Source organism: Melopsittacus undulatus, chromosome 5 (assembly GCF_012275295.1).
Source record: "Melopsittacus undulatus isolate bMelUnd1 chromosome 5, bMelUnd1.mat.Z, whole genome shotgun sequence".
NCBI lineage: Eukaryota > Metazoa > Chordata > Aves > Psittaciformes > Psittaculidae > Melopsittacus > Melopsittacus undulatus.
Window position 1 is genome coordinate 60,088,914 of NC_047531.1, and position 13,216 is coordinate 60,102,129.

Here is a 13,216-nt window from a genome sequence, read left to right on the forward strand (position 1 = left end):
TTTCCTAGGTTTATATTAAGGCTTTAAGACAAAAAACTTGAGGGACTTATCGAATCATAGAATAGTTAGGATTGGAAAGCACCTCAAGATCATCTAGTTCCAACCCACCTGCGATGGGCAGGGACACCTCACACTAAACCATGTCACCCAAGGCTTCATCCAACCTGGTCTTGGACACTGCCAGGGATGGAGCATTCACTACCTCCCTGGGCAACCCATTCCAGTACCTCACCAGCCTTACAGTAGAGTTTCTTCCTTATATCCAATATAAACTTCCCCTGTTTAAGTTTCAACCCGTTACCCCTTGTCCTATCACTACAGTCCCTAATGAAGAGTCCCTCCCCAGCATCCCTGTAGGCCCCCTTCAGATACTGGAAGGCTGCTATGAGGTCTCCACGCAGCCTTCTCTTCTCCAGGCTGAACAGCCCCAACTTTCTCAGACTGTCTTCATATGGGAGGTGCTCCAGTCCCCTGATCATCCTTGTGGCCCTCCTCTGGACTTGTTCTAACAGTACCATGTCCTTTTTATGTTGAGGACACCAGAACTGCACACAATACTCCAAGTGAGATCACACGAGAGCAGAGTAGAGGGGCAGGATCACCTCCTTTGACCTGCTGGTCACGCTCCTCTTGATACAGCCCAGGATATGGTTGGCTTTCTGGGCTGTGAGTGCACACGGCTGGATCATGTTCATTTTCTCATTGACTAACACCCCCAAGTCCTTCTCCGCAGGACTACCATGAATTTCCTTTATTGCCAAACCTGCAGCTGTGCCTGGGATTGCTCCCACCCAGGTGTAGGACCTTGCACTTGTCATGGTTAAACTTCATGAGGTTGGCATCAGCCCACCTCACAAGTGTGTCAAGGTCCCTCTGAATGGCATTCCTTCCCTCCAGCATATCAACAGAACCACACAGCTTGGTGTCATCGGCAAGCTTGCTGAGGGCACACTCAATTCCATTGTCCATGTCAGCGACAAAGATGTTGAACAAGACTGGTCCCAACACTGATCCCTGAGGGACACCACTCGTTACTGATCTCCAGCTGGACATTGAACCGTTGACCACAACTCTCTGTGTGTGGCCATCCAGCCAGTTCTTTATCCACCGAGTGGTCCACCTATCAAATTGATGACACTCCAATTTAGAGACAAGGATGTCATGTGGGACAGTGTCGAAAGCTTTGCACAAGTCCAGGTAGATGACGTCAACTGCTCTACCCCCTGTCCATCACTTTTGTAGCCCCGTCATAGAAGGCCACCAAATTGGTCAGGCAGGATTTTCCCCTAGTAAATCCATGCTGGCTGTCACCAAGCACCTTGCTCTTTTTCATGTGCCTTAGCATGCCTTCCAAGAGAATCTGCTCCCAGATTTTGCCAGGCACAGAGGTGAGACTGACTGGTCTGTAATTCCCTGGGTCATCCATTTTCCCCTTCTTGAAAATGGGGGTTATATTTCCCTTTTTCCAGTCATCAGGAACTTCACCTGACTGCCATGATTTTTCAAATATGATGGCCCGTGGCTTTGCAACTTCATTCGCCAGCTCCTTCAGGACCCGCAGATGGATTTCATCAGGTCCCATGGACTTGTGTACATTCAGGTTCTTAAGATGGTCTCGAACCAGATCCTCACGTACAGTGGGCCCAAGGTCTAGGTTTTCACAGTCCCTGCGTCCGCCTTCCAAGACTCGGGTGCTGCGGTCAGAGCCTTTGCCAGTGAAGACCGAGGCAAAGAAGCCATTCAGAACCTCAGCCTTCTCCAAGTCCTGTGTAGCCAGTTCTCCGGAAAGTTTCCGGTGGGGCCTACATTGTCCTTAGTCTGTTTTTTAGCCGCTACACACCTATAAAATCCCTTCCTATTATCTTTAACATCCCTTGCCAAGTTTAGCTCCAGTTGGGCCTTAGCTTTCCTAACTTGGTCCCTAACTACCCTGACAACATCCCTGTATTCATCCCAGGCCACCTGTCCTTGCTTCCACGTTTTATAAGCCTCTTTTTTCCTGTGAATTTTTCTCAGCAGCTCCTTATCCATCCAAGGAGGTCTCCTGGCCCTCCTGCTGCACTTCCTTCTGGTCGGGATGCAACACTCCTGAGCTTGTAGTAGGTGATCCTTGATGTGTCAAGGCTTGGTTAAAGTGAAGAGAGTTCTGTTTCCCAGAGTTTCCCACAAAAATCTGAGTTGGCTCTCTTTTTTTCGTAAAAGTTTAGTTTTAGAAACAATTAAAATGAAGTAGAATTTCATGCTTAATATATATATATATTGCTTATGTAAGGAATACAAATGAAGCAGTAACTATAAAATTGTGCAAACTAGCCACTAAAACCCACCAAGCATCACAGTTTTAATCAGTGAGATCTGTCTCAACAGATGATACGATCATCAGGTATTTGAATTTTAATTTTTAACCATTCGTTTGTTCAGCAGTGTGTCTAAACTCAGTGTGAGGTTTTTAGTCAAGAAACTAGATCAAATTCAAATCAAAGATCAGTAAAAGTTAGAAAGCAAAAAGCAGATTTTAATATATAAGTATTCAAAGCAGTAGTTGTTCTGTGTGTCAGCCTGTTTCTTGTCATGTGGAAGTAGTAATAGATTCTATTCAGAAATTAATGAGGAATTTGCCACCTGCTGCCCTAGGATAAATCATCTGCTGTTGAAGACACACAAAAGGAAGCTCATACCACTCTTAAATCTAAAGGGATGATGCAATGTATTAGAAACAGAAAAGAGAATTTGGGACAGGGATGTGCAGAGTGTTGAAGGTGAAGACACTGATCATGCTTCGTGAACATACACATGGACATATGGTTTATTTTTCTCATGTTCACCCACTTTGAAGCTGTTTTTATGAAGGATGCCAATTGAAAGATGCTGGCAGGTTCATAACGGTGTTAATGTGTCCTTTCACATTCTGTTTTCTGCCTGAAGCTTTGTTTTTACTGTTTTCCTGCAGCAGCTGAGTTGAAGTGATTTTTTTTTCTTTGTCTTACCATATTATTTATGTGCAAAAATCCCTTGCATTATTCTTATTTTAAAGCCACCGGCTGATCTTTGCGTAGTTCTGTGTGTGTACTTCTCTCTGCTTGAGACCAGTCATCATAATATATCCAAAAGGTTTTTCAGCATGTGCGGAGGGAGGGGGTTCCTTCAGGATCCCATTTTGCTTCAGTTATTAAGCATCTGTTGTTGCTATTTTCCTTTTGTGTCCCTGTATGTGAGTTTATAAGCCAGAGTGTTGAAATAGGGTCCCAGGTTGCTGCATGTCCCAGCAGGTGTGAATGAAGCTCTGAGCAGATCCCAGCTCTGTTACACCTTGAGAGCAGTCGCTCCAGAAACACCTCAGGAAATGCAGCTCCATTCAGTAGCACTCATGCTGCAGTTGCTCACTGCGTGGCTGCTGCCTTTTCTTTCTTCCCAGTAATGCCAAACCACGTGTATCTGTAATGGTAACAAGAACCCCATGATGGAAATAGAAATTACTTGAATCTGAAGCGTTCTTTGGGCATATCTTCTGGTCTTTTTCCTAGTACGAGGACAATGCTTGTATTATAGCTGCTGGGTGAGTCTGACCTCTGGGTATTTTTTCTGTAGTTGAGGGTATTTCTTCTTTAATTTCTTCTGTGAATGATTTAATCAGTGGTTCTGATAAGTCCAGTTTTGTGACAGTACAAGCTGACATCTCTTCTTGCTGGGGTAAAAACCCCTGTGTTTTTAGAATTACACTGTTTCTAGTACCGTAGCAATCCTTGAGTGCTAGTCCATATGTGCAGAATAAGGTTGCTGAGAGAACATCAACACTCAATTTCTGTACACATTTGTATATAAGATTTATTGTTTTATCTTTTTTGCAGAGTGTTTTTCAACAAGAATAAATCTTTTTAAAATCTTACAATCCCAGTTTTAAGTCTAAGAACAGTGAATTCTTTGAGGCACAATCCAATAGACATTAAGTACTTAATTATTCTGATATCCTTTAAGTTAATAACCTTAATTATGGCATGACAGCTCTGCTGGGTATAGACATATATGTTTCTGTCTAAGAGCTTCCAGTAGCAAGGCCAAGAATTTTCAGAGGAAGAGTATCTCCAAAAGCTTGTGGTTGAATTTTTTCATCAAATGGGTTGATCTAACAGCTGGTTTGTTTAAATTATAGTAAAGATGAAACATTATGCAGTAAGGCAAATCATTAATTCACAAGAAAATTATTATACTGATATTAAAAGCTACATTCTGGTTTTATTTACATTTTTAGGCTGTATATTCAGGTCATTTACCGATCCAGCAGAGTGACAGAGTTTAATAAAATGAAATTTGGGTAATACTTAATGCCATGTTTTGTATTAATTTGTTAATAGAGAAATGGCAGCAGTATGATGGTCTAATGTTAGTATGAAAAAGAATCTTACCAGAGTGGTGATTGCCTGTTTAGTAACTGTTTTTTCCTTTTTTCTTTTTTTTTTTTTCCTTCTGGCATGTTCCTGACACTCCTACTTGCTTGTGGGAATGAATATTTTGACCCTTGTGAATTGTAGAGCCTATTGTGAAGAATGGCAGGCCTCCAACGTCTCACAGCATGCACTCCTTTCTTCACCAATATACAGGATCTTTCAAGAAGCCCCCTTTACGGAGACCACATAGCGTCATAGGGGGCAGCCTCGGCTCCTTCATGGCAATGCCCAGAAATGGGAGCAGATTAGGTAATTTACTACATTGTTTCTATAAGTTATTTTTTCTGTGTCTGTATTGATTCTTAGCAAGAGATGGAGTTATTCTAATGCTTTAATAAATCTCTGGGAATAAAGTACTCTTTTTCTGAAGTTGTTATGGAAACTTGTTTTTAAGGTATTGAATGTCTCTTAAGATTTTCAGGAAGAAAGCAATTGCAAGAACACACTGAAGTCACCCATGAATTTTTGACAAGTTACAAAGTTACAAAAGTTACAAAATATTCTTTGTTAATACTTTGCAAGAAACCTGTGTGTCCAGCTCAGCTAAGCATTTGGTGGGAATTACAGTAAATTAGATATAATAAAAACAAGTTAATAATTGTACATGTGAAATGTAAAAAGAACTGGTGTATTTATATAGCAATTGTATTATTATACAAAGTTTAAAGGCAACAGATGTTATCTTAGTAATTAATTTTGATATTTTGTTTATTTATTTATTCTCACTAGCTATTTAAATCTTTTTTTCTTAACCTCCTTTGGAAAATCCTATTCTAGTATGCTGTCTTTTGACCTTTTAAATGCTAATCCCCATTGATACCACCTGTTATCTCCAAAAGATGATGTTTTGATTTATATAAGGCCTATTTCTTTAAAATTTTAGGATACACTGTTCTTTCACCAAACTACTATTGCTGTGTCAGGTACTTCACAGAACAAAATCATAGACTGGTTATGGTTGGAAAGGATCCCTAGTTACAATCCCCCTGCTATGGGCTCAGACACCTTCCCCTAGACCAGGTTGCTCAAAGCTCCATCCAGCCTGGCCTTGAACACTGCCAGGGATGGAGTGTTCAAAGTTTCTTTGGGCAGCCTGTTCCAGTGATTCACCACCTTTACAGTAAAGAACTTCTTCCTTATATCTTTACGTCATCATTATGAGGGAAAAAAAATAAAAATAAAAAATCAGTGACAAATTAAGGGCACTCAACTGTAATTATCATTGTTGTGGTCCCAAGCTATTTTTGTGGTTATGTGGGGCAAATAAGCTAGCAAAGTTTTTTTCTTCAAGTAATTTGTCATGTTGCTGCCTCCAGTCACAATGAATGCTTTACCCTGCTTTTATGTTTTAAATTATGCTTAATTAGTTGAGGCTAGAAAATGAGAGCAAGTCATGGTTTAATTAGAATTCTCTGAATTTTTCAATCTTCTACCCACCTTTTAAAGTATGTGACAAACTGATCTCCTTCAAGGTTAAGGTATGAGTCTTCAAGGTAGTTGTCAAATTGCTTACATTCTCCTCTGCTGTAATATCGCTTAGCTTGTTCAAAGTTTTGCCTTTTTACTGTTAATGCTGCCATTCAGTCTGAAGAAAAGTATTCTGTCTTGAATGGTCTTTTATCAGCTGTTATGACAACAGAAATCGGGTTTTAGTGTTCACAGTTTGACTAGTGTACCAATTCCTGATTTCACTCAAATGTTACACGCTTCTTTTTTTTGTTTGCCTAGCCAGGCTTTGCTTATGTTGCCAAGAATCTAACAGGATGACAAAGGCTTGTTTGCTTGCGTTTTGGGTTTTTTTTAGTATTATGTACTTAAATCTTTGATTCGTAGTATTTAGTCATTTATGGATTACTTGTCAAACCAGATGTACATCAACTGCATACAAGAACAGCAGAAATGTATACTTTTGTACTGTTGTTCTTGTGTGCTGCCTTTAAAAACATTCAACAGCATTTTAAAATAATTTATTCCTCTTCAAAATTTCACTATGAACTTTGCAGAAGTAAATTAGCTTTGCAGAAGCAAAATTAATGAACAGATTTTGTGTTCTTTTAATGATCTTTCTCAAAGTTTTTTTTGCAATAGTAATATGGAAGTATTGCAGAGGAATTCAGTTGGTTTTATTTTTCTCAGATGATCAAGTCTTACAGGTGATCAAGTGTTTAGATAGCACTCAATTTCAGTGTTAGTCTGTAGGAAGTTATGGTAACATGTTTAAATAGTTACAGAGTCCTGTAGAATTTGAAATTTGTTTGAAGTGGTATAGTTTACTGAGTTGTGAACAAAGTGGTATGATTTACTGAGTGTATGTATTTATATGTTAAAGAACTTTTTGCTTTGGATGTAATGATGCTGTTAATAATGCTTTGTTTCTTTACTCATTTGATGAAAATTTCAGCTACTTGTATCTAGTGGTAGGTAACACAAGTACAAGCATATACAAATATAATTACTAATGCTTTTTCTGCTTCTTCATGTCTTTCCTTCTTATGTTCCAGCCACATGAGAATGGTTTATTATTCAGCAGGATGCTGAGGTTTTCTCCATTGGGATAATGACATCAGAAATGAAACAGTCAAATATGCTATACTACATGAGACTTTTTATTTTCTTTGCCTTCTTCATTCATCCTCTTTCCACTTTTTCCTCTATTCCAGTGGTGGAAAAATACTTTTGGAGAGAGATCCTTGAAACACCACAAAATTATAGCAGATAAAGGATGGCTGTTTACTTAAAATCAGGGTAAAATGAGACTTGCCATAGGTGCATCTTCATGCTGCTTCCTTTAAAAGAGATTATCAGTATAAAAATTTGCTGAGAAGCCCTGGAGGGTTTTAGAGTTTTTTTTGCTTTCTGACCACTGAACATGAATTCCTGCTATTGTGGTAATTTGTAAAATTCCAAAATATTTTTAAAGCATTTCTACTTGGAAACATCTGTGTTGGCTCTAGGCTTTGTCAAATGTTCTGTAAAGACAAAAAATCTGAACTAGTCTCTGAAAAGTGTGCATTTGTTTAAAATTTTATAGTAATTTTGAATTTAATATTCGGTTATCATGAGGATTTTAAATATTACAAATGATTCTCAGGCCAAATTGTGAATCAGCCATGCCACTGATAGGAATGAAGGTCTAGCTGAGGTTTTTTTATCTCATGTATCTCTATACAGCTTCTAAAGTCTTGCACCTCCAGAAACATTAAACTGCTGCAGTCACTGATGGATCTAGAGCTAATATATTCTTTTTGGACCTGACCTGGCAGAGCCAACTTAGTTGTCCTTGTTCCATATTTGTATTACTGGGAACAGTGGAGAGGTGCTTAGAATGTGCAAAGCCAAATGAAGCTGACCCTCCTAGTGAACCTCAGTAGTGGCCAGGGAAGAGCGTATCCCTGCTTTTGCCAGTTGTGTTGATACAGTTATGGAGAAGTTTTGTTTCTTTGTCATAGTTATTGGAATTGAAAAGAATGATGTTTCCATACAGCTTTCATAGTTTGGTAATGTTAACACTAAAGGCACTTGCTCACTATGGGCTTACCCAATTTGAATTGTTATTAGTAAAACTGATCGTAAGATGCAGCCACTGCGCACCTTGGAAGGAATCCAGTATGCAAGTCACGTGTTCATTTTTGTGATCATTTGAAATGAGATTGAAAAACTGTGCAGTCTGACTCACTGCTGACTACTTAGTGGGTGTTATTTTAGCTCACTTGGAGTTCTCATTCGCTGCACTGTAGATTCCCCATATGAAATTCTTCTGTGGTGGTTTCCCCACAGATAAGATGAGGATGACCTTTACTTTTACATGTACTTCCATAGTTTTCCTGTTACACTGTAGTCATCTACAGCTTTTCATTACAAGGCCATACTGGATATTTAAGAGTACATTAAAATAAAAGTCTGTGTAAAAGAATGGGTTGGGTATTCAGTAAAAGCAATTTAATAAATTATTGAACCATTAAAACCTCTGAAGACCATGCAGGCTGGCTTTAGTGCAGATGAACCTGCGTATAGAAGAGCTTGGTGAAACTAAGGAAATACTTGAATCATTTTTGTCATTGCTTAATCAAATATTATCATCATGCACCTGTGTAAATTGATACAGACAACTAGGTTAATGCCTTATTCCTGGGGTTATGCTGCTAAAATAATGAACATAAGGCTCTACTAATACCTCTTTAATTGCATAAAAGGACACGTTTATATTAGATGATAACACAGTCAAGATATTTTAAAAAATGCTTAAAAGTATCCCTCTATAGAATATAATTAAAACATCTGTAAACCCTTATAGATAGGAGCAATTGGGTATTTAGCCCATCAGAAATTCAGATATGTGCTTAATGATAGATTTTTGAATGCTACAACCAGTATCTTGCATAAACTCTTTCAGTTATGAGTATATAGCTTTACCAGCATTACCACATAATTAATCATATCACACCAGTATTCCAAAAAGACTGACTGTTGGCTTAAGTCTGAAGTACTACATTTTTAGACTTGAGCGGTACAGACCCACTTTGTATTCCTGATTTATAAAGAGCAGATCTCCTTGCAGCTATGTTATCTGCCCCAAATGTATGGGTTTGTGTTACTAGGTATTGAAATAGTCCTTACAGGGGTCTTCTTAGTAGAATTATTTTTGCCAACTAGGATGCTCTTTGTAGTTTTGAACATTGCCTTTCAAAGTGTCATTTTTTTTAATAGTGATTTCATAACACGTACACTTTTGTGAATTGAACATTCAAGTGTGACAGTATCAATCACATGGTTACTTTAAGAAGTGTCAGTCTTTTTGAAAAAGAAATGATGTAATTGGTCCATGGCTTAAAATACAATAGTTCTTTAATCTCATCAGTATTACTTTGTATGGTTGCCCAGCTAATTGTCCCTTGTCTAGCTTCTCTAAAGAAAATAGACTTTGGAGCCCTGTAAGTGAGCTTGTACTAACATGTGGGTAAATAGACTGGGGAGCAATTGGCTGTAGCCATTACACGTAATTTTACAAACAGAATCTTGAGAGTTGTAATTGCTAAAATGGATTACATGACCTCTCAGAAAAGCATTTTGAAAGAGAATCTGTATTAAGTGATGTGATGAATGTGCCATTTACCAGATACAACAATGCTGGCCTAACAGCTTTGCTGCAAATAGTCTTTTCAATAATACTTTTATATTACTAAAAATAATTTCCTACAGTTAGAGATTTTCAAAAAGACAGCTATCAAGTCACTACAGAGAATAAGAGAGATTTCGTAGAGGCTTGGCAAAAAAGGGTCACACTTTGTCAGCTTATGTTAAGGCTGATCTTTAGGGACCACTTTCTGAAAAACCTTTTCCTCTGTCTCAATCTACCGTGCCTCTTATCAATCTACTTATCAATCTAACATTAATAAGTATTTACTGTGTTTGAAACCAGAAGATTGCTTCTTATTATGCATGGAGTACAGCTTATTTTTTTTCTCATTCAATCCAAATTTGATCACAAATTGCAGGGGAAATTCTGATGCAGTGTGGATTTTTAATCAAAATGCATTATGGATCCACATTGCTGCTGGAAAATTTGCTTTGTGCGTGAGATGCAGTTACTTTGTGTGTTTGATTTCAGTACTTCAAGTTAAAATACGTGGTGCAGTACTTTATGAGTAATTTTTTTTATATCCATTATGTTTTCTGTAAAAGGAAATTCTTTGTACTGAGGAAGAATTTGATCCTTTGATCATGATACATGATTCTGTGTGAGCCAAACTAGACATTTTAGAAGATGTGCTGATAACAGCTTTTTTTTTTTTTCTAGAAAGTCCAGCGCTTTTGCTTGCTGATAACAACAATACTTGCATTTTCTCCTCTCTCCTTTTTTTTTTTTAATTGCTGCAAAGTTGTGTACATGTTAAACATTTTCAGGTATGTTGGTGCTGAAGGCTGAATTGAGGTCTGTATGTTTTGTCAATATTAGTATTTCTAATAGTTGGCCTAACACCAAGGATATGGAGAGGGCAGGGAAGTACCTCCTTCATATGTGTGTGTGTTTAATCTCTATAGCAATTTGGAGTTCAAATATTTCAGAGGGGATGATGCATCATTACTCATAGTGAATTGGTTGTACGACCAGTTTCCCATTGTGTGTCCTTCTGCAAGTCGTTTGACTTTTGCTGCTATTAACGACATCTCCTTGATCTTTATTCATTACAGTGTTTGTCTTCGGAAGTCTGGAAAATCCTGTGGTTCTTAAAAGCAATATATAAATATATATATATATATATATATATATATATCCATAAATTCTTTTGTATGGAGGAATCTAAAAGATTGTTTTAAAAGCACCAATTTAAGTTGTTATGAAGATCCTGCAGCGTCATATAGCTCAGTCTGAGTTTAAATTATTCTGTAAGGTCACAAATTTCACATAATTGCCTCTAAATATCAGGTCCTCTGCTGAATCCACTTGTACATTGTAGGCCTCTATTTAGACAGTCAGAATACATTCACAGAATCGCAGAATCCCAAGGGTTGGAAGGGACCTCAAAAGATCATAGAATCATAGAATAGTTAGGGTTGAAAAGGACCTTAAGATCATCCAGTTCCAACCCCCCTGCCATGGGCAGGGACACCTCACACTAAACCATGTCACCCAAGGTTTCATCCAACTTGGTCTTGAACACTGCCAGGGATGGAGCATTCACAACCTCCCTGGGCAACCCATTCCAGTACCTCACCACCCTAACAGTAAAGAATTTCTTCCTTCCTTATATCCAGTGTAAACCTCTACTGTTTAAGTTTCAACCCTTACCCCTTGTCCTATCACTACAGTCCCTAATGAATTGTCCCTCCCCAGCATCCCTGTAGGCCCCCTTCAGATACTGGAAGGCTGCTATGAGGTCTCCACGCAGCCTTCTCTTCTCCAGGCTGAACAGCCCCAACTTTCTCAGCCTGTCTTCATATGGGAGGTGCTCCAGTCCCCTGATCATCCTCGTGGCCCTCCTCTGGACTTGTTCTAACAGTTCCATGTCCTTTCTATGTTGAGGACACCAGAACTGCACGCAGTGCTCCAAGTGAGGTCACAGGAGAGCAGAGTAGAGGGGCAGGATCACCTCCTTTGAACTGCTGGTCATGCTCCTTTTGATGCAGCCCAGGATATGGTTGGCTTTCTGGGCTGTGAGTGCACACTGCTGGCTCATGTTCATTTTCTCATTGACTAACACCCCCAAGTCCTTCTCCGCAGGACTACCATGAATTTCCTTTTTGCCCAACCTGCAGCTGTGCCTGGGATTGCTCCGACCCAGGTGTAGGACCTTGCACTTGTCATGGTTAAACTTCATGAGGTTGGCATCAGCCCACCTCACAAGTGTGTCAAGGTCCCTCTGAATGGCATTCCTTCCCTCCAGAGATCATCTAGTCCAACCCCCCTGCAAGAGCAGGGTAACCTAGAGTACATCACACAGGAACTTGTCCAGGCGGGCCTTGAATATCTCCAACGTAGGAGACTCCACAACCCCCCTGGGCAACCTGTTCCAGTGCTCTGTCACTCTTACAGTAAAGAAGTTCTTCCTGATGTTAACGTGGAACCTCCTATGCTCCAGTTTACACCCATTGCCCCTTGTCCTATCACTGGATATCACTGAAAAAAAGCCTAGCTCCATCATCCTGACACCCACCCTTTACATATTTGTAAACACTGATGAGGTCACCCCTCAGTCTCCTCTCCTCCAAGCTAAAGAGACCTAGCTCCCTCAGCCTCTCCTCATAAGGGAGGTGTTCCACTCCCTTAATCATCTTTGTGGCTCTGTGCTGGACTCTTTCAAGCAATTCCCTTCTACACATGCACACCAGGTTTTTTATAGCTAAAGATTCCATATTTGGCATTTCTGAAAATATAACTCAAGTTTTTTAAGCTTTCTGAAGATACACTCAGGCTAGCATCGGGTAGTCTGATTTGAAAGATCTATATTTATGGATATTTTATATCCAAGAGCGGCTTAAAGAGGTAGTGAAGCAGTTTGGGAAATTAATCCATGAGGGGCAGGTGGCTTATAGAAATAAAAATTGGGATTGTACTGTCTGTCTTTTGGTTTGGAAAACTGAGTTCTGGTGCAGGCTAAATAAGAAAAAATAATGATAAATTTGTGTAGAAGTCCTATGAAGTAATTCTGTTCATTCTGTGATTCCCGAGCCCCTGTATCAAGACTACCATGACAGTGATGAGTGTCTGACTCTGCCATATAACCCAGTGCGCAGTAATGATACAGTTCTTTTCCATCTGTACAGGAGAGATGTTTGGTGGAATACCAGTTAACTGTTTTAAATTCTTTGGATTATTTTTTAAGATATTGTTCATGAAAATCTGAAAATGGGGTCAGATGGTGAAAGTGACCAAGCTTCTGGAACGTCATCCGATGAAGTTCAGTCTCCCACTGGTGTTTGTCTCAGAAACCGGATACACAGACGAATCTCAATGGAGGTAATTTACTTCTCATATAATGATCATTTAAATTGAGAAGAGAGTTAGGGCTTGCTTGAATTGTTTGTTTTAGCTGGTGGTTTTCTTCTCAATTAACCATCTCCATTTGTCACACAGAAATCAGGTGGTTATCTTGCATTCTTTATGAGCTGTTAATTTCAAAAATCTGACTATGTTTTGAAACTTTTTTTGGGGGGAATAATTTTCTAAGTATAGGGTTTGAATATCTTTTACATTCTGTCTAATTCACTGAGTATGTAAAAGAAGATACACTGTTTAGACATCTTTTACTTAAGACTGCTTTCTAATCTCT

General features: G+C 39.0%; 1 protein-coding gene across 2 annotated transcripts in view; it reads left to right on the forward strand.

Annotated features, from left to right (window-relative positions):
• CDK17 (cyclin dependent kinase 17) overlaps nucleotides 1-13,216 on the forward strand; it is a 94,977-nt gene that overhangs the window by 47,544 nt on the left and 34,217 nt on the right. For both annotated transcript variants that reach the window (XM_005143124.4, XM_031043714.2), the window contains 2 exons: nucleotides 4,530-4,694; nucleotides 12,770-12,903. In XM_005143124.4, the coding sequence (XP_005143181.1) occupies nucleotides 4,530-4,694; nucleotides 12,770-12,903 (299 nt within the window). The remainder of the gene's footprint in view (nucleotides 1-4,529; nucleotides 4,695-12,769; nucleotides 12,904-13,216) is intronic.